This window comes from Tachypleus tridentatus, chromosome 13 (genome assembly GCF_004210375.1).
Source record: "Tachypleus tridentatus isolate NWPU-2018 chromosome 13, ASM421037v1, whole genome shotgun sequence".
Lineage (NCBI taxonomy): Eukaryota > Metazoa > Arthropoda > Merostomata > Xiphosura > Limulidae > Tachypleus > Tachypleus tridentatus.
In genome coordinates this window covers 241,440,448-241,459,374 of record NC_134837.1, presented here as the reverse complement: position 1 = coordinate 241,459,374, position 18,927 = coordinate 241,440,448, and the positions used below count along the sequence as shown (strand labels likewise).

General features: G+C 35.0%; 1 protein-coding gene across 2 annotated transcripts; it reads left to right on the top strand.

Moving 5' to 3' along the window:
* Window positions 1–1,294: 1,294 nt before the first annotated feature.
* Window positions 1,295–10,424, top strand: LOC143238692 (uncharacterized). Of its 2 annotated transcripts, XM_076479148.1 has the most exons (5): window positions 1,295–1,643; window positions 2,686–2,829; window positions 3,154–4,806; window positions 7,072–7,197; window positions 8,275–10,424. In XM_076479148.1, the coding sequence occupies exons 1-5, from the start codon at window positions 1,295–1,297 to the stop codon at window positions 8,448–8,450; spliced, it is 2,448 nt and encodes an 815-aa protein (XP_076335263.1). In that variant the 3' UTR covers window positions 8,451–10,424. The 2 variants fall into 2 exon arrangements, with proteins under 2 accessions (XP_076335263.1, XP_076335264.1); XM_076479149.1 differs by lacking the exon at window positions 2,686–2,829.
* Window positions 10,425–18,927: the final 8,503 nt, after the last annotated feature.

The window sequence follows — 18,927 nt, the reverse complement described above, 5'->3', positions numbered from 1 at the left end:
CGAGATTTGCGACTCTAATGTAAATCACTTTCACGTATCAGCTCCCAAATATAGTCTCCCATCATGTTTTCGTTATACGCTCCCAGGTCACAAAAGCAAAGTATGAAAAGAAAAATAGATCTTTTCCATTTACTTTAGGCATAAGCAATTGGGAAATGACACTTCCTGCCCAGGAACAAGAAAAAGTAAAAATTTTGTTGCATAGTGTTATCCGATTATTTGGGAAGACTTTACTAATTGCGTTATTACAAACTCAACTTTCAGTTGTACTAAACCTTTGCTGAAGTAGCTTTAAAACGAGAGTATAGTTATTTGTTATGCGTGGCTTTCCTATAAGAAAAACATGCATTCGATTCTCCTCGAATCTCTGTTTTTAGCGTTGTAAATCCGAAGACTTACCGCTGTCTTAGCAGGGGACTGTGATAACAGTACAATTACATTTTTTGTTTCGACATACGTTTTTGCCAGCTTTGAAAATTTTATTAATAGCATAAGTTTTACTGCTGAATGTTGTTGTTGTTTTTTAATTAAGCACAAAGCTACTCAATGGGCTATCTGTACTCTGCCTACCACAGGTATCGAAAATCGGTTTTTAGTGTTATAAGTCCTCAGACATACCGCTGAGCCACTGGGGGGCTATATTTTTGAATATCTTTTACTTGCTTTTACTTATATCTAGCTGAGTTTCCCATAATCAACATGACTATTCGAGAAAGAGGTTTGGAATTATTCCTAATATGTTTTAAGTAGCCTAACAGTCTGGACAACAAAAGTTTTTATTTTCTAATTTTTATTGATTTTAAAGTTACATACGTGTTTGTTTTTCAATACATTACATGAAACATTAAGCTGGTATCTAGGTTGTTGTGCAGAATATAACAGCTACAGCTCATAAACAGCTTCTCTTTTTTTTTCTTCTAGTTATAGTGTTCGGTTAATTCGGTTATAGGTTAATCGTGTTTGTCTTATATACATATATATATACATGTCATATAAATGGTTAAATCTCCCGACTTTAAGCCTCCGGCTTATTCAGAGGTCTATTAATCTGATCTAGGTTTGCTTATATATAAATATATTAGGTTAAATCGTGACCTGGAGAAATTTTTATTTATTTTTCGTTATTCATGAAGCAATTGACATTTTTGTGTCATGTCAAAACCGTAGCACTTGATCTAACTCTCAATCTAAAGATCTATTGTTAGATTTAGAATATATGTAAATATAGGTTAAAGGTTCGTAAGGAAAAAAATACAGATAGGGTGCTGATAAGACATATCTATATTTAGAAAACATGACGAAAGAACCTGATAAAAAACTGCCAATGACAAATAATACTATTAGGATTCTCAAAACTTCAACATCGAATTGGTCTTCTTCGGAACCAGAACCTTTTCCAGAAAATGAAGAGAACTTTACGGATTTGGAGTGGAGTCCCGAGGATCTTGCTAATATACCCGAACCCCCTGATGGAGGCTGGGGGTGGATGATTGTATTAGCCTCCTTTCTATGTAACGCAGTTGTAGATGGGATTTCATATTCTTTTGGAATATTTCTTATGGAATTCGTTCACTACTACGATGCTTCCAAGTTCAAGACAGCATGGATCGGGTCACTTTTATCTGGAGGTTACATGAGTTCAGGTAAGTTTCATTTTTCACAGTTGATGACCTAACTAATGAGGAACGAACATCATATAGATCATCATCAAACATACAAGTATAGTGTTAATTTAGAACCAAGTCTCATTATATTTGATCACATTTTAATCGTTATAATTTGCTATTCAAAATGTTACAACCGATAACAACTGTGACGTTAATTTGACAATTTCCTATTCTTTGTTCAAGCTTGTACTCCATGGTAATTCTAGACAAATTATTTAAAATTGGAAATGTTTATAAATAATGTTCTAGTGTTTCAGTAAAATAACGACTTTCTAATTCTGAATCAAAAAACAACTAGTGTTTATCATTAAAAGCCCAACATAACTGGTTCACTGTTCGATAGAGTCTATATGTTCTGTTCATACATAAGATACATCTACAAAAATACCTACGCACTGTTTTGTTTGTGCTCTACCCAACATGAACATCGAAATCCGGCTTCTAGTGGTATAAGTCCGCAGATATGCCGTTTTGTCACTGAGGGGTACCAACAAAGTAACTGTATAATTAGAATGAGGCGGAATAGGACAGCATAAAAACGTAAATGACAACAGTTCTTAAATATAGTCAAAATTGTTATGTACAGTGCTATCATTTTGTTTTTGACATTTTATTCCTCAAATTATTATAATAATAACAGCATGAATAAATACGAGTTGTTCATTTTGGTGATTCTAAATAATTGCACAATATTTTACACCAATTATAGTGTTATTTTGTGCTACTTTAGGCTTTATATACCATTATAATTTAATTTACTAACAAGCTTTTCCAACGGTGTTTGAAATGTTTAAGGTTTGTTACATGTGATACAGTTATATACGGGTGCAGAAAAAACGTTGTAGGTTTGGATGAACTTATGGGATTATGGCTGTTTGAATGTGTCATCACGTAGTTAATTTACAAAAAATAAGTTCCCAGTTTACTTAAAATACAATTTTGTTTTAAAAACGTATGTGAAAAAATGATAACATTATCAAGCAATAATTTAAACAAGATTATCGATTACTTAAAACAGGTGTCATGGTGAGTGGTCTAACAAATCGATTTGGCTGTCGACCTATCACAATAGTTGGAAGTGTGGTAGCTTTCGCAGCTTTCCTTTTAAGTACAGTGGCTTCTAGCGTCAATATGTTGATTTTAACCTATGGAATCATGGGAGGTAAGAACCAATTTTACTTGCACAAAGAAAATTGTTAAAAAACCAGAAACAACAACAAAATAGGGGAAAAGCGAAAGTGCGTGAAAAACCTTAATGGGAGTTATGATTTCCAAATTTTATTTTACTTTGACAAATGAAATCCAATAGCGATTATGCTTATATGTAAAACACTATTCGTTTTTTGAAGCCTATATTTAAGCTAGAAGTAAGTGCTTAATATATAGTATCTTGTTGTGGGTTCCATAATGTATTGCAGGAAAAAAATCGCTTAAAAATTCTAGAAATATTAATTGTGCGATATAATGAAACATTTTTATGTTACAGGAATTGGATTCGGCCTTATCTATCTTCCTGCCATAGTCAGCGTGAGTATGTACTTTACTACTAAAAGAGGATTGGCTACGGGAATTGCTGTCAGTGGATCAGGGGTGGGAGCTTTTGTAGTTGCTCCTGTGTGTCAAAAATTGCTGGAATTATACAACTGGAGGGGAGTGCTTCTTATTTTGTCAGGATTATCGTTAAACTGTGCTGTTTTTGGTGCGCTCATGCGGCCTTTAAAGCCATCTTGTTCCCCCAAAGTAAAACCTCTTTTGCAAAGAATTGCTGAAGAAAAAGAACAACATAGATCAGACTTATTGTGTAACAGCCAGTATATTTTAGTCCAAACTCAAGATGGTAACTTTGAAAAGTTTCCATTACACAATGGGGAACTTCATGGACAAGACGTTTACAGTTCTATTATTGACACTGAAACAGGAGTCCACTCCAATATGAATTTGGAAGACGATCTATATTACCGAGATCCTCCATTTCTTACACTATCACCTATTGAAGAAATCAGGAAATCGCCATCAAGCTCAAAGGAGAATGAAGGCAACATCAAAACAGTGAAAAACAAAAAAACTTCTTCATGTTCTAGTAAAAAACGGTCACGTAGCTTAAGTGATGTCACAGTTCATCTCTTAGCAAATACCGGTTTCAAGACCCTTAGTATTGATATATTTCCTCATGGTGTGTTCTGCAATAAAGAAATCTGTTGCAACAATAATCGGATCATTCAAACATATAACAATCCATCAAACGCATTTACTCAAATTTTCAGAGGAAAAAGACTAGGCAATAATGTTAATGAGATGACCATGTGTCTCAGCAGCCTTGATGTGGATAATCAAACTTTAGACAAGTGGCGACAGTTCGATGTTTTTCCACGTAGCACACTCTATCAGAACAAAGTTCACCATGGGGCGCTTGATAAACCATTGAATAGGTTTATTAGTGAGAACTTGACCACAAATGCAAGCCAGAATTCTTCCTTAAGACCACCTTCATGCGTAATTATATCAGGAAATAGCCAGCGGTCATCTCTTCGAAGCCACAAATCATCAGTCAAGTACGATCGAAGAGATTTACTCCGCCCACTTTACAGAAAAGACATTTTTTACAGTGGAAGCATCGTCCATTTGCCTCAGTACAGACAATCCCAGGGAGAAGTGCGTTCTTATATGGCCAGCGTGACATCAATTCCTCAGAAAACCAGCAGAGTCGACACTCTGCCTGATTTGGTTGAGGAAAAGACCAAAAGAATCTGGACGTGTCTTCGTTTCTCCAACAGTTTCACCAGCGCGATAAGAGAATTACTTAATTTTTCACTGTTGAAGAATCCAGTGTTCTTTCTGCTGTGCATTGCGAACGTGTTAGGAATGATGGGATTCTATATTCCATTCGTCTTCATCTCTGACAGCTCTGTTGTAAAGGGGGTATCACGAGAAAAATCAGCTTTTCTCCTCTCCATCATCGGAATTATGAACACCTTGGGAAGATTTTTCTTTGGTTGGCTGGCAGACCGTACAAAAATAAGTTCATTGCTTGTAAACAATATATGTTTGATTCTAGCAGGCATTAGTGTCTTTATTATGCCTTTTTGCGTATCATACATAACGATTGTAGCCTCTTGTATCTGCTTTGGACTTTTTATTTGTGAGTAACCTCTTTGTATATAATATTATTGCTTTATCGTTTTGTTTTATACTTGCCTTTTATAGCAAATTGTAATTTACGTATATACATAGGGTGTAGCACTAATGATCAATTACCGCAAATAAGTTAGCCATTGCAGTTCACAGTTATATAGTGAAGCATGTGATCTAACGATTACCTGGTGTAAATACATTCAAAATATTTTAACGTAATAAATTGTATATTCTTCATCAAAGTTGTATGATAAACAGTTGCTTCAAGTAACAAAGGAAAATCTGTCTCTGTACAGAATCTTATGTTCCAAAAATGCTTATACAGCCAAGCGATAGGTCAAGGATTAAACTGGCAAACATGGGCAGTGGACGTACAATCAAGTGACTTCACTTGAAATAGATATTATTTTTATTTTCAAGAAGGGTTACAATACTTTATTCAACACCATTTATCTGCTGGTATTTGAAAATCAAAACAGGTACTCTAGTTCAGCATTTCTGTTGTGTGTTAGTGGCTCAAGAAAAGATGAATAATCTTCCCCTCCCACACTAGGGGGTAAATTTTAGATCTCTGTGTGTTTTTTAATGTTGAAAAGTATCGTGTAAACAAATATTAACTGTTATTTTTCTAATAAGTAGACAGTTGTCAGAAATAACTTGATATTCAAGACACGGAAGTACCTTGGGGTGGTAAATCGAAGAGTTTTCTTTCAGCTACACAGACATAAACAATTATGAGCATTGAGACAAGTTAAACATTTGCAAAGCTAGTTTTGCATTGCACAAACATGATTAAAGTATATTAATCAAATAATAACTGGCGTGTAATAACTAAAGCTAAAAAAAGTAAAATAATTCTAGTCGATTGTCCCAAATATGAAATGTAAATGATTGTTTGTTTTAAATGGTGTCATTTCAGTTCTCACTTGAGAGAGACCACGTAACTTAAAGTGCTATTACAGATATATTCCACGAACCATAGCTAGATCTAAAGAATTATGAAAACATTGAATGTTTTACTTACATGAAAAGCTACAGGAGAAAGGAAGCCCAAGGTTACAACATAATGGTGACAGTTCACTTCAAGTATTTCAAAGTTTCATTATCAGAATGTCACACCGCTTCTAGTTATCATCGGTATTTTTGCTTAAACACCTTGTTTATCATCAGTGGAAGTATAATGTTATGGGGATGTTTCTTATCAGCAGGGACTTGAAAGTTTGTAAGAATTTAAAGGAATATAAATGGTGCAAATGTACAGGTGAACTCTGTAGGAAAACCTGCTTGAAGCAGTCAAGAATCTAAAACTGGGTCAAAATTTCACATTTAAAAAGGACAATGACCCGTAGCATAAGGCCAAAGCTACATTGGAGTGGTGTCAAAAGAAAAAAGTGAATGTCGTGGAATGGCCCAGTCATTGAATTCTTGTTGTTATTAATTACGAAGTTACACAAAGGGCTATCTGTGGTCTGTCCGCCACGGGTAGCCTCCCGCTAGTACAGCGGTAAGTCTCCGGATTTACAACGCTAAAATCAGGGGTTCGATTGCCCTCGGTGGGCTCAGCAGATAGCTCGATGTGGCTTTGCTATAAGAAAAACAAACAAACAAACAAACCGCCACGGGTATCGAAACCCTAGTTTTTAGTAGTATCAGCTGGGGGGACGACTTGAATCCAATAGAAAATTTATGATATGATTTGAAGATTGCACTCCGTCAACAATCCCCAACGAACTTGTCAGAGTTGGAAGCATAGGCAAAAATGACACCATCCCTTTGTGCAAAGCTGGTAGAGACCTATCCAAAAAAACTCACAACAGTAATTGCTCCCAAAGGCACTCCTACGAAGTACTGACTTAGGTGGCTGAATATTTGTGAAATCATCATATTTTAATTTATACATTTTCTTTGCAGGTTTTTTTGATATTCGACACGTTAAATTTGATCATTAGAGTTTTTGAATAAAACCAAGGTCGTTAAAATTTCTTTACATTATTTGTATTCCATCAAAATGTGACATTATTGGTAAGGCGTGAAAATTTTTTCAAGGCAATGTAAACTCTTGAAAACTACAGTTATCCTTGAATTGCTTAGCCAGTGTGATACATTTTATCTACATATCTATATATTACGAAATGTAGTTTGTAAGTATTTTGACTTAGGTAATTTGCCAAAACTGTAATAATTTAGTGATGTAATTATGTATTATTGCAACACATCTTGTAACAAATTTCGCCATTTTGTGAAATAATAATTATTTCTCTATTTCCTACAGCTGCTTACATATCATTAACATCTATAATTATCGTCGATATTCTGGGCCTAGACTTGCTAAGTAATGCATTTGGTCTTCTTTGTCTTTTTCGTGGTTTATCGACTATTTTAGGTCCTCCTTTAGTTGGTAGGTATTTTTTAGAGTTTCTACAAATGTTGGTTACTACATTTTCAATAGATTTTACAATCAGGCTAAAAATGGTGTTTTGAGAAGACCGTATATTGTGCATATCTTTAAAGTTCTTGAGCAGGTACTTACTAGAGTTGCATGGCATTTTTGGGGGGAACTGTTTATCTCGTGTATTTTAGACTTAAAATTGGGTATGGTTTGAATGATTTTATGTAGTTTTGTTTCAAGGCACTTTCTTTGTTTTTAATTAAACTGTGTTATCTTATATTAGTTAATGTTTTATGTTTGCGAATTTGTTTCTTTGCAAACTCCTCCTGTCGTTTTGATGTTAGTAACACCAAACTTGGCAGGTGGACGCGGGAAGGCACAAAGAATTTTCTTTTATATATAATGTAGCCCACAACCAAGGGGGCTAAAAGCGACCGAAAGATCATACAAGCATAATGAGGTCTAGGAGGAGGTTTCCAGGCTCGCTGAACCCAAATCTTGCTTTAGATGTTAAGTTTCTGGCCCCTCTCGGGATCCCCGGAACAATAAGTTTGATACGGTGTTCATCCCTTCCCCTCGCGATCACAAGAGGTACACGTGCTCAAGTGCCACAGTTGTGGGTCTTGATGAATTTTCGAGTACAGATCTTCTCCTTTAGTGAATAGGGGTAGGTATAAAAGTAACTTTGGGTTGTAGAAAATTGGTACACTGGGGTCTCTGCAAAGCATAATGGGGCTGTTAAACCTATCAGCAGGAGAGCGGGTATTCTTTCTACTAGTTTAGTTCAATTAATTGATTAGCTATGCCCACTAAATGTTTTATAAACTCAGTTAAAATTTGATAGAAACAACGTTTAGTTACATAGTCCCTTTGTCTTACCTTTTAATCATAAATGATTCAACTTCTTGAATTCAATTGCAATTCTTTTAAACAACTTATTTAAAAGCTAATGAAACAATGAGATTAAAGAACAATAACTGGATGGTACTAGACACACTCATTCTGTGTATGAGAGCTATGATTTGAAATTATTTTTTAAATATTGCAATATTTTAAAAAGTAACATGTTATGTTCTTATTTCTTAGGATCAATGTACGATTTTACTGGTAGCTACGACACCCCTTTCTTCGTCGCTGGCTCACTTCTTGTTTGCTCTGCCATCTTAACAGTTTGGGTCCCTCATGTGTCTTGTTGGACTGTGCAAAATCATACAAAAGTTCTTGGACCGGAGCAACCTACTTCTGCTACTTGCGTGGTTTAAATCAAGTGGCTAAGTTGACCTCCGAGAGAAATACGTGGTGGTTATTGCGTAGGCACCACAAGCAAGCACTAGGTGTTAACAATTTTCAGGGTCTAAGATCCCTTTTTAGTTTCGTATGAACTACTTATCTTAAGGAGCTTTATTTAGCTTCAGTGAGCCAGTGTGCTTGTGAGAATATATATTCTCATAACAGTGAATGTTATGGAAAAAACAAACAAACTTGCACAGATATGTTCGTGAGTTCACAGACGGACGACAGATGTTGTAAAATAAGCGGTGTGTTTTATTAAAGCTTATTTACTATAGTCAATGTCAAGGTGTAAAAATACAGAAAGGGCAAATAAAATAAGAGTAATAAAATTATACTTACTTTTAAAAACGAGAAGTTGATGCTTTTCACCAAAAAATAAATACAAAATATACTTTTTTGTAGAATGTTATACATATGCATAATACAGGTATGTTTATGTTTTGACTGCTGTAAATCATTTAAAAAGAGACCAAGTCTGGTCTCCTTAAAACACTAATTATAGTGAATGAAAATTACATGGAAAATGTATTGTTATAAACGAAACTTACATATACTTTAAATTTATTTTTAATAAACATAAATAAGATTTAAAAATGTAAAATTGGTCCCCAGACACTGTTTTTCATTCGGATAATAAAAAGTAAGAATTATGTTGCTCTCCATTAATACCTATCTCTTGCTTAGGAACAAAAATAAACATTTGACAAACACGCAATTCACTTAATACGTACAACTTGCGTAATATAGTTTCTAATTTTTTGGTGTAAGGGTAAAATATGTATTATTATTATTTATAATCTTGATGTATTTCATAAATACATAAATAAGATATTAAACGAAATTTGTACCGTTTTTGTGGTATATTTTATGGAGAAGAGAATTTCGATAAGTTGAGAAGGAACACAATGAACGGCTTAAATATTCACAGGAAGTTGTTTGCTATGTTTATCATGATGTAATTATACGAGAAACAAATAGGTGGGCTCCACTCCTACCCCGTGGCACAGCGGCATGTCTGCTGTTTTGTAACGCTAGAAACCTGGTTTCGGTACTCTTGGCAGTCAGAGCACAGATAGCTTTGTGCTTAATTCCAAAGACATATCTGGGCTTTCTTTAGTTCGCAAAGTAAGTTTTGGTCTGAAGAAGTGACTTCTGTCGGTTATAATTATTGCGTCATAATACCCCGAAGCACACAGAGATTAAGTTATTAGTTCTTCTAGAATGAAGACGTTTTTGATTTTGCTAATGAATAAGATTTCTAAGGATTTAAAACACACTAAAATATACGATCCTTTACAGATATAGAGCAGCAACGTTTCTTTGCGTTACAAAAGTAAGAGTAATTGGAGTCAAAGTTGGTTAAAACCTTTGTGGCGGGAGGTGTTTCTAACTTCTCATCTTTCTTTTGATTACTATTTTGCAATTAGAGACGTATATATCCTGTATATTAATGACAGGGCTCTCTGATGTGATCGTTTAGAATATGTGTACATAAGGCAAAATACAGGTTTCTATCACCACTGTTTTAACATTAGTTTACAATATGTATTCACATCAAATTAAACTGAGTGAAACATTATTTCATTAACACACTTCAGAAAAATAGCGTGTTTATAACTGTTTTTCGCATCAACAATATTTGTATACAGTATGTGAACATAAGAACTATATGTTTTATTTTATTCATTTATTTTTAACAGCGTTTAAGTAGTACGTATGTATGTATATATGTGTGTATAAAGATCGAATGAAATAATTTTATTTTACAACGTTTTGTCTCCTGGTGGAGGACTTTATATATCAGTCCTGACTGCAAAAAAATATGCATAATTTTCTTGTTTAAATACCTAAGAAAGTATGTCTTTATGTAATATTATATTGATATTCAATTTTGATTATTATTCAGAAGGTTATTGAAATTAAAGAGTTTTATTAAAATAATACTCCAGATTTGTACATTTCTTCTTATGAAGGGGTTGCGAGTGGCAAGTGGTCATATACACGTTACTCTGAATCTTGTACGACCAATACCACGTATCAATCAAACTTTCATACCTTGTTAACGTGCCCAGAATGTGAATCTCAAGGCACGTGCGGCCCGGCATGGTCAGGTGGTTAAGCCACTCGACTCGTTATCCGAGGGTCGCGGGTTCGAATCCCCGTCAGACCAAACATGCTCATTCTTTCTGCCGTGGTGGCGTTATAATATGACGGTCAATCCAACTATTCGTTGGTAAAAGAGTAGCCCAATAGTTGGCGGTGGGTGGTGATGACTAGCTGCCTTCCATCTCGTCTTACACCGCTAAATTAGGGACGGCTAGCGCAGATAGTCCTCGAGTAGCTTTGCACGAAATTCAAAACAAACCAAACCAAGGCTCGTGCTTCGCGTCCTGTTGCCGCAAAAAGCGCTCAGTACTTCAGGGATGTAATTGTGCTAAAAGAGTGAACGAACATTCACACTCAACTATTTAGTCAGACGAATGTGTGTATGTTTTCTTATAGCAAAACAACATCGGGCTATCTGCTGAGTCCGCCGAGGGGAATCGAACCCCTGATTTTTAGCATTGTAAATCCATAGAATTACCGCTGTACCAGCGGGGGACTAGTCAGACGAAAGTAGTTCAAGAGTTGGCGGTAGGCGCTATTTACTACCTGCTTTCTCCCTGATCTATTAGTTTAAAGTTAGGGACGGCTACGTACAGATAGTTCTTACAAATAAAAACAGCTATTTTATAACAACTCGAACATTATTTTTCTGGCCATTTATTAATATAATAAAACACACTGTCACTTGAAAAAAAACAATAATGACTCCCAAAACAGCCATTTAATGGTAAAAAAGGGTTTGACAACTGGGAACTTTTCCGTTCGAATTAGGACCCTTGTAAGATGGTAACTGTTATTTATCATACTTAAGTTATCGGGTTTCACAGCTATCAAAGCTACCTTTGAGCGTCAAGGTTGTGCTCACGGAGCTAGATAGCAAACGATTTTTAAAACTGTCTACAGTTATTAGGCCTAGTGATTTACATTAACCTAGCTTGTTTCGTTGATAGCACTATGTCACCAGAGACACAAAAGCGACAAAACATGGAAGTTTGTTTATAATACCTTTTTTTTTTCTTCCCTGTAACACGGTTCACAGCTAACGCTAACTTCTAAGCCTAGTAACAGAACCTAATAAATGTGATCAGAGATATCTCTTATCACTAGAAAGTGTTGATTGTTAGGTAATACAGTGATTCATCTCAACTGTTAGTACAGAATATTATAAGAATTTACTGGATTGGCTATGAGCATGCGCAACTTGTTGGAATTGTGTTAGTGGTATAGATGATATTCGATCAGTTGTTTTAATAACTGTTGTAAGATTAGTATGTCGTGGGAAACGAAAAGGGAGTGTTGAAACCAATGATGTACTATCAAGGCTGATGTAAAATAACATTTCTAACATTTTGGTAAGTTCCTTTAAATCATAATATCTCGATGATTTTATGTTTTAGGGGATCTGTTAAGGAGAATGGGATGATTGTCGTACATGATATATTGTAAAAACTTAATGTGATGGCGCAAAGCAGATAAAGTAAGATGGTATTAGCACTTAGTTTTATAAATTATTACTGAATTAAATGTTCATAAAGAATAATAACATAATTCACTTAACATTGAACGTTTGAGAAACATATAAGATAAGATTCGAGAAAAATATTATGTTATTTAGTTGTATCTAGCTAGAAAAAAATTTATAACACGAAGATAAAAAAATCAAGACAGATGACAGTGCTGGGAAAGCATTATATCTTCCATGCAGTTATTCACCTTGAAAAATGTACTGCACGAACCTCGAATCAAATGCTTTATTTTGGCTGTTTCATTTAGTATTTTAGTTATAAAAAATGAGCTTTACTTGGAATGTTAGGTGAGAGCTTTTATGTACTCAGACTAAATGATTCGTATCGTTAGCGTAATGTACTTTACACAAAAGAAACGTATGAAAAACAAAGAAAAGTGTAGTTCGAAAACATGGTTTGGCACCTATTACTGCAAACACACGCTCAGCTCTTTGAGCGAAAGGTGTACTCTATAGGTGTTACGATCACCCATCCTTCTCTTTCCTTTGATCAGACAGAAGTAATACAAGAGTTGGCAATGGGTGCTGTTGATTAGCTGTCTTCCCTTTGGCGTATCAGTTCAAAATATTAAAATTATGGACAGATACGAACAAATAGCTTTAGGGTAGTTTTGTGCGAAGTTTTAAAACAAACAAACTTTTCAAAAAGTTTGTAGGCCAGGCTTTTACAATTTAACTCTAGTTTTAATTTGTTTTTTTTATTATTCAGAGTATCCGTAATTGAAACTAAAAGTTGTATTTAGTCACTCTTATAAGTGAATCTGAAATAAAACACCCACTTAAAAAACTCAACATGAATATAATTGCCTGCGTATCTGATGCTCACGCCCATATCATATTACATTTACCCACGGTAAATGTAACATGATATGAATGTGAGCAAAGCATTCTCTAAAATGTATTTAAAAGAATCGCAGCTCTCTGCCCATTTTATCACGAAATTACTCACAATCTGTCTCTACTTAGCATTACATTCAGATGCTGTAGATCTACTTATCAGTTTCCATAATTAATTTCTTGGAATCTATTAACATTCTCAAACCAAATTACTTTCTATCCATCTCTATCTACCGTAATGTATACAAAACTTGCCAATCAATCATTCATAAACCTTGTAATAAATTAGCTACCATCCGTTCATTTACCCATCCTCATAATGTATTACTTTGTATTAATAGTCCTACCATTGTATCGAAAATGATCTTTATCTCTGGCCCGGCATGGCCAAGCGTGTTAAGGCGTGCGACTCGTAATCTGAGGGTCGTGGGTTCGCATCCCCGTCGCGCCAAACATGCTTGCTCTTTCAGCCGTGGGGGCGTTATAATGTTACGGTCAATCCCACTATTCGTTGGTAAAAGAGTAGCCCAAGAGTTGGCGGTGGGTGGTGATGACTAGCTGCCTTCCCTCTCGTCTTACACTGCTAAATTAGGGACGGCTAGCACAGATAGCCCTTGAGTAGCTTTGTGCGAAGTTCAAAAACAAACAAACAAACATCTTTATCTATACGTTATACATTCCATATATATTTGGAGAAGCAGATATAATCAAACCCGAAGCTTGAAATTACTTTTATAATTCGCTATACAGTGCACAAAACCATTGCAGGGTAAAAATGCTATCCGATATCCTAACCAAGATAAGTTAAAGTAAGCGACTAGGATATAATGTTATTTACCAACGACGGTTCACTTTTATGCAAACTTGACAGTTAACGATTGTTCTGTAATTTGAAGTTTAAAGAACTAGTCATCCAGCCAAGCTTCATAAAGTTTTTCATCACCGTTAAGAGACTCCTAGAGTTTAAAGTGCTATAATCTAGAGTTTAAAGTGCATGACACGTTTAATGCCACACATTACGAGAATCACGCCCTATGACTCTTTGTATTGTCATACGTTGGCGAATTATGGGTTTGATACTCTCTTGAAGAAGAAGGAAACGAGTGAACAGAGTAACTTGCATATTCACATCACTTCAGTCCCATCAAGCACGTGGAGGATGCTCTTACACTAGACGTTAAAAGTACCATAGAAAGAACGCAAGACTTCAATGATATTCTTATATTATGAAAATCACCGGTGTGAGGCTTGGTGATTGTGATGACAATATTACATACTGAGGTTAAAGTTCATGAATTGTAACAGTGATTTCATATTTTGTAACAAATGAGATCATTTTTATTAAGATGGAATACAAAAACACTTAGCGCTATTAAACTAAGAAATACGTGTAATATTAAACACCTACATATGTAATTAGTATAATGAGACAGGATCTATGAATATCATGACCGATTTACTAGAACAGAAATCAGTTTTATTGGACACATGCACAAAGATGTGTAATGCAGCGTTTCACCTATCACAGCAGAACCTTACCAAAACATATATAATGACAAAACATAACAAAAGATGATTATGAATAGTGTCTGTAACCTTATATCAGTTCATATTAAACATTAAATACTTGATTGGTTTTCCTCGTACTCTTACACCCCTCACAAGTCGATATTACATGCTGTCGATGAGGTTATTGATGTAATATACTGTAATTTCATCCCAATGTGTCTTTATAAGGCAATGCAGCTCAACTTCAGTAGTTGGTTTAGGGTCATGGTAAGCAATTTTATGGCTCAGTCTTATTCAACAGTTTTCAATAGCATTATAACCTCAAGATTTTGCTGTAATGCCCTTCTGTTCAATACACATACTTCGGGCTGCAGTATCGTCACCTTGGAGTAAAAAGTTATTGCTAAACCATACACTAGCATATTGAAGAAATATCGCTTCAATGTGATTCCTGTTGGAGGTGCCATTTACATTCCCTGTAGGATATGAAGAACAGCTTTCCACCTTTAGAAATAGTTGCTCAATCAGGAAAAGATAGTCTTCCCTATCTTTTCTCCAGGTAAACGATGAACACGAATTCTGTTATCAGTTTTAACAAGTTGGGACTTATCTGAAAACAAAACAAAACATGATGCAGCCATTGCCCTAACTGTAAGTTGTCATGTTCTCCTGTCCAAGTAACATGATAACGACTGTGAGTGTTGGTTAATATCAGTTTGCAAAATAACCTCGTCTGGTCACTCTCGTATTTATTGTCCTTCTGGATGTCCTGGAATGAATGTGTTTATTCCATTCCTGTCGTAAGGTGTTGCAAGACTTCTTTCGATCTTGACTTGTTAACCTGATCAAAACACGGTCATCTCGAGCAATAGTTATTTTGACGTCTGCTTGGGGACCTTTCTGCAACAACGTTTTCTGTAGTCGAGTGACGTTTCAGGATTCTGAAAACAATACACTGTTTGCTTCATATAATTTCTGGACAGCCGAACAATTTGATTGACTGTAACTTCTGGCACAGGATGAGGCATGACTCTACAACAAATACAGGGAAATTTTCTGAACAAAGCATTGATCTATTTTGTGAAAGATTATACCAAAAATACACCACTTTATACAAAGTCGTAGGGGTATTTTAGTTTACGGTAAATCCCATTATTCGTTGATAAAAGAGCAACCCAAGACTTGGTAGTGAGTGGTAACGACTGTTTATATGCTATGATTTTAAAATTCTGTGAACAAACACTTTGCTCGCAGATTTTATAACGTTCTATTCATAATTTGCAAATTTGATAACTATGTGGTATTTAGTTGTAAGAGTTATCGTTAAGATGCTTGCTAAAACTAGTATTGCAAGAGTTATTTCAGAGTATTAGTTAATATTACAGCTACAAAGATCTTCCAGGCCATTTGTTACGATTGCAAGGCCTGGCAAGACCAAGTGGTTAAGACGCTCGTCTCATAAAATCAGAGTCGCGGGTTTGAATCCGCGTCACTCCAAACATGCTTGCTCTTTCAGCCGTGGGAGCGTTATACTCTGACGTTCAATTCCATTATTCTTTGGTAAGTGTAGCCCAAGAGTTGGCTGTGGTTGATAATGATACCAATTTTCTCCAAACAATAAAATTCTGAACCTTACATGGTTTTATAAATGTAAAACAGAACTTCATGCCAGTGTCTATCTCTTTAATCACGGTTTGAGCTTTTACTATACACGAACTGTAGCTTATAAGTTATGGCAATTTGCGTGAAAGTCAGATTATGGGAGGTAAAACATATATGATACGTAGATATGTCTTTAAGTCTTCAGTTATTTGTGGATAGGGTTTTACAGTTTAATATGTTAGTTATGTCGGGAATCACTATTGCTCTTCATATCTCAAGATAAGTTTTTGCGAATAAAAACCTCCGATATCTGTAAGCCTTAAAGTACCTCGCTACTTACTCATTGCTTGGTAATTGAGAAATACACTTTACAACAACTTGATGATGATAAATTAATATCCAAACATCATATTGGATGTAAATTCAAAATGTATTACATAGATAGCCATAACTACATGCACAGCATGGCTAAGTGGTTAAGATACGCGGCTCCTCATCAGATGATCAAGGTTCGAATCCCCGTCGCACCAAACATGGTCGCCCTTTCAGCCGTGGGGACATTATAATGTGACATTATAATCCCACTATTCATTAGTAAAAGAATAGCCCAAGAGCTGGCGGTGGGTGTTGATGACTAGCTGCCTCCCCTTTAGTCTTACACTGCTAAGTTAGGGACGGCTAGCGCAGATAGTCCTTTGTGGTTTTGCGCGAAATCAAAACCAAACATTAAGTAAATTGGTTTTATATTCCTGATAATAAATGGAAAATGTGCGACTTATAACAGACTGCTTAATACTGATGAAATTTCTACATTGTTTTAAAGACTATGATCCATCGATCTGATAAAGTATAGACCACTTTATTTTCCTCCATTTACACATGGTGTTATTTAAGAATTTTAAATCTTAGGTTTGTCATCCTGGACTTGAATGTTGCGCATAAATTATAGCATTTAGCTAATTTGTTATTGCTATGTTATTATTATTACTATAATACACGTATTTCATATAGTTTTACATTATTTACATTGCTATTTTATATTACACGTTTTTCGAATATTCTATGCTTCTTTATTTTCAATAATAATATTGAAAAGGCTGATCTTGCCTAAAAATACGTTGTATAAAATACCTGTTCGAAATACACTTTACTAAAGAAAATTAAATACATATTTTAGAATAAAAGAACTTGCAGTAGTAGATATTCAGGAAGTTATTCTAAAAATATTTTAGATACGTCAAGAATAGGACTATTAGTGAAAAATGAAATTTTAAGTACCTATGGCGTTACACCTGCTTTTCCTTCTGATTTTTCTCTGTACGCTACGTCATGTTTACATATTATATCTGTTCATACAAAGTATTATCAATTGCTCATGTTATCCTTACAAGCGTATAGATATCCTTATGAAAATAATTGTTTGGTGAGACATACTATTAATATTATGGTTTGAAAATTTAAAATGAGTAATCTAATTGTCCACTGATTTTATCGCACGTATAAATGTTCTGACCTTTCGATATTTACGTCTCAGTGATTAGTTTGAATACTGCACTAAAGGAAAAACGTTTTGGCCAAGAGCGGTCTTTAAAATTCAAAAGCGTACATAATAATTAACTATAATTTTCTTTTATCCAGAACAAAACATCAAAGCTATCTTTTCTTACACGTTGCAATCGTTTTGTCGTCTCTTGCGTTATGTCAGAATCAAGATAATTTCCAATCACGAAAGCCACGTAGCAATACAGAATAATGACGTCACTGTTTGAGAGTTTCTAGTATTGTACAGTTGTGTTAGTAACCAAGAGCCCTTGAAGCCGACCATCAACTATCTTCGGTCTCAGATAAACATGTTTACTCATCTTGGAAAATACCTGTGAAACCTGATACATTAAAACCAACTGTCACTTAAGTTTCCAAAACTCGAGTTTGATAAGAGCTTCAAACTCTGACATGTCAAAAGGGCAAGGATGTTAAAGAGAATCTGATAAATAGATCTAAATTAAAAAAGTGTACTTATATTCGTCCAAAGTTCAAAAACGCGCGAACAAAGCGATGAGAAGTACTCCAGGATCAGAACAGATTATTTTATTACATTGCACTGATACCACTCTAGATAATAACATAAACCACGTTAACATTTGTCCAGAAAACTGCCTATAGTATAAGAATCGAAGTTTTCGAAAATAAATTCATAAGAATACTTTAATGTTGAATTTTGTTACCTGTCTTGCGAGTTCAAAATTAATTTACCGAGGTTACTGATTTATACAAAGTTTCGTCTTAATGCCTGTAGCTTGGATGCTAATAAAATACATGTAGATATGATGTTGAGAAAACAGTATTAAATTCCAAAGCCCGGCATGGCCAGGTGGTCTCTCGTACTCTGAGAGACGCGGGTTCATATTCCCGTCCTATCAAATATGCTTGTTCTTTCAGCCGTGGGGGCGTTATAATGTGACGGTCAATCCCACTATTCGTTGGTAAAAGAGTAGCCAAAGAGTTGGCGATGGGTGGTGATGACTAGCTGCCTTCCCACTATTCTTATACTGTAAAATTAGGGACAGCTTGCGCAGATAGCTCTCGTGTAGCTTTGCGCGAAATTCAAAATCAAACAAACAAACCCACTCTGGGTCAAACTTTAATTGTCACAGATGGTAAAAAGTTAGGGGAAAGCGTTAAGCAAGAGTATATATGAACTTATAAGTTATTGATACCATTTATTTCAAATCCCGTTTCATGAAAATGTGGTAAACGTATGTCCTACAGACTGGCATCCTGTAGGTAAACATCGTTTGAAATATTCTTTTAGCGCCGTAGTCCTTCCTACTAAAATATTTTTTTCCTTTTTTTTTTTTTGCTTTGAC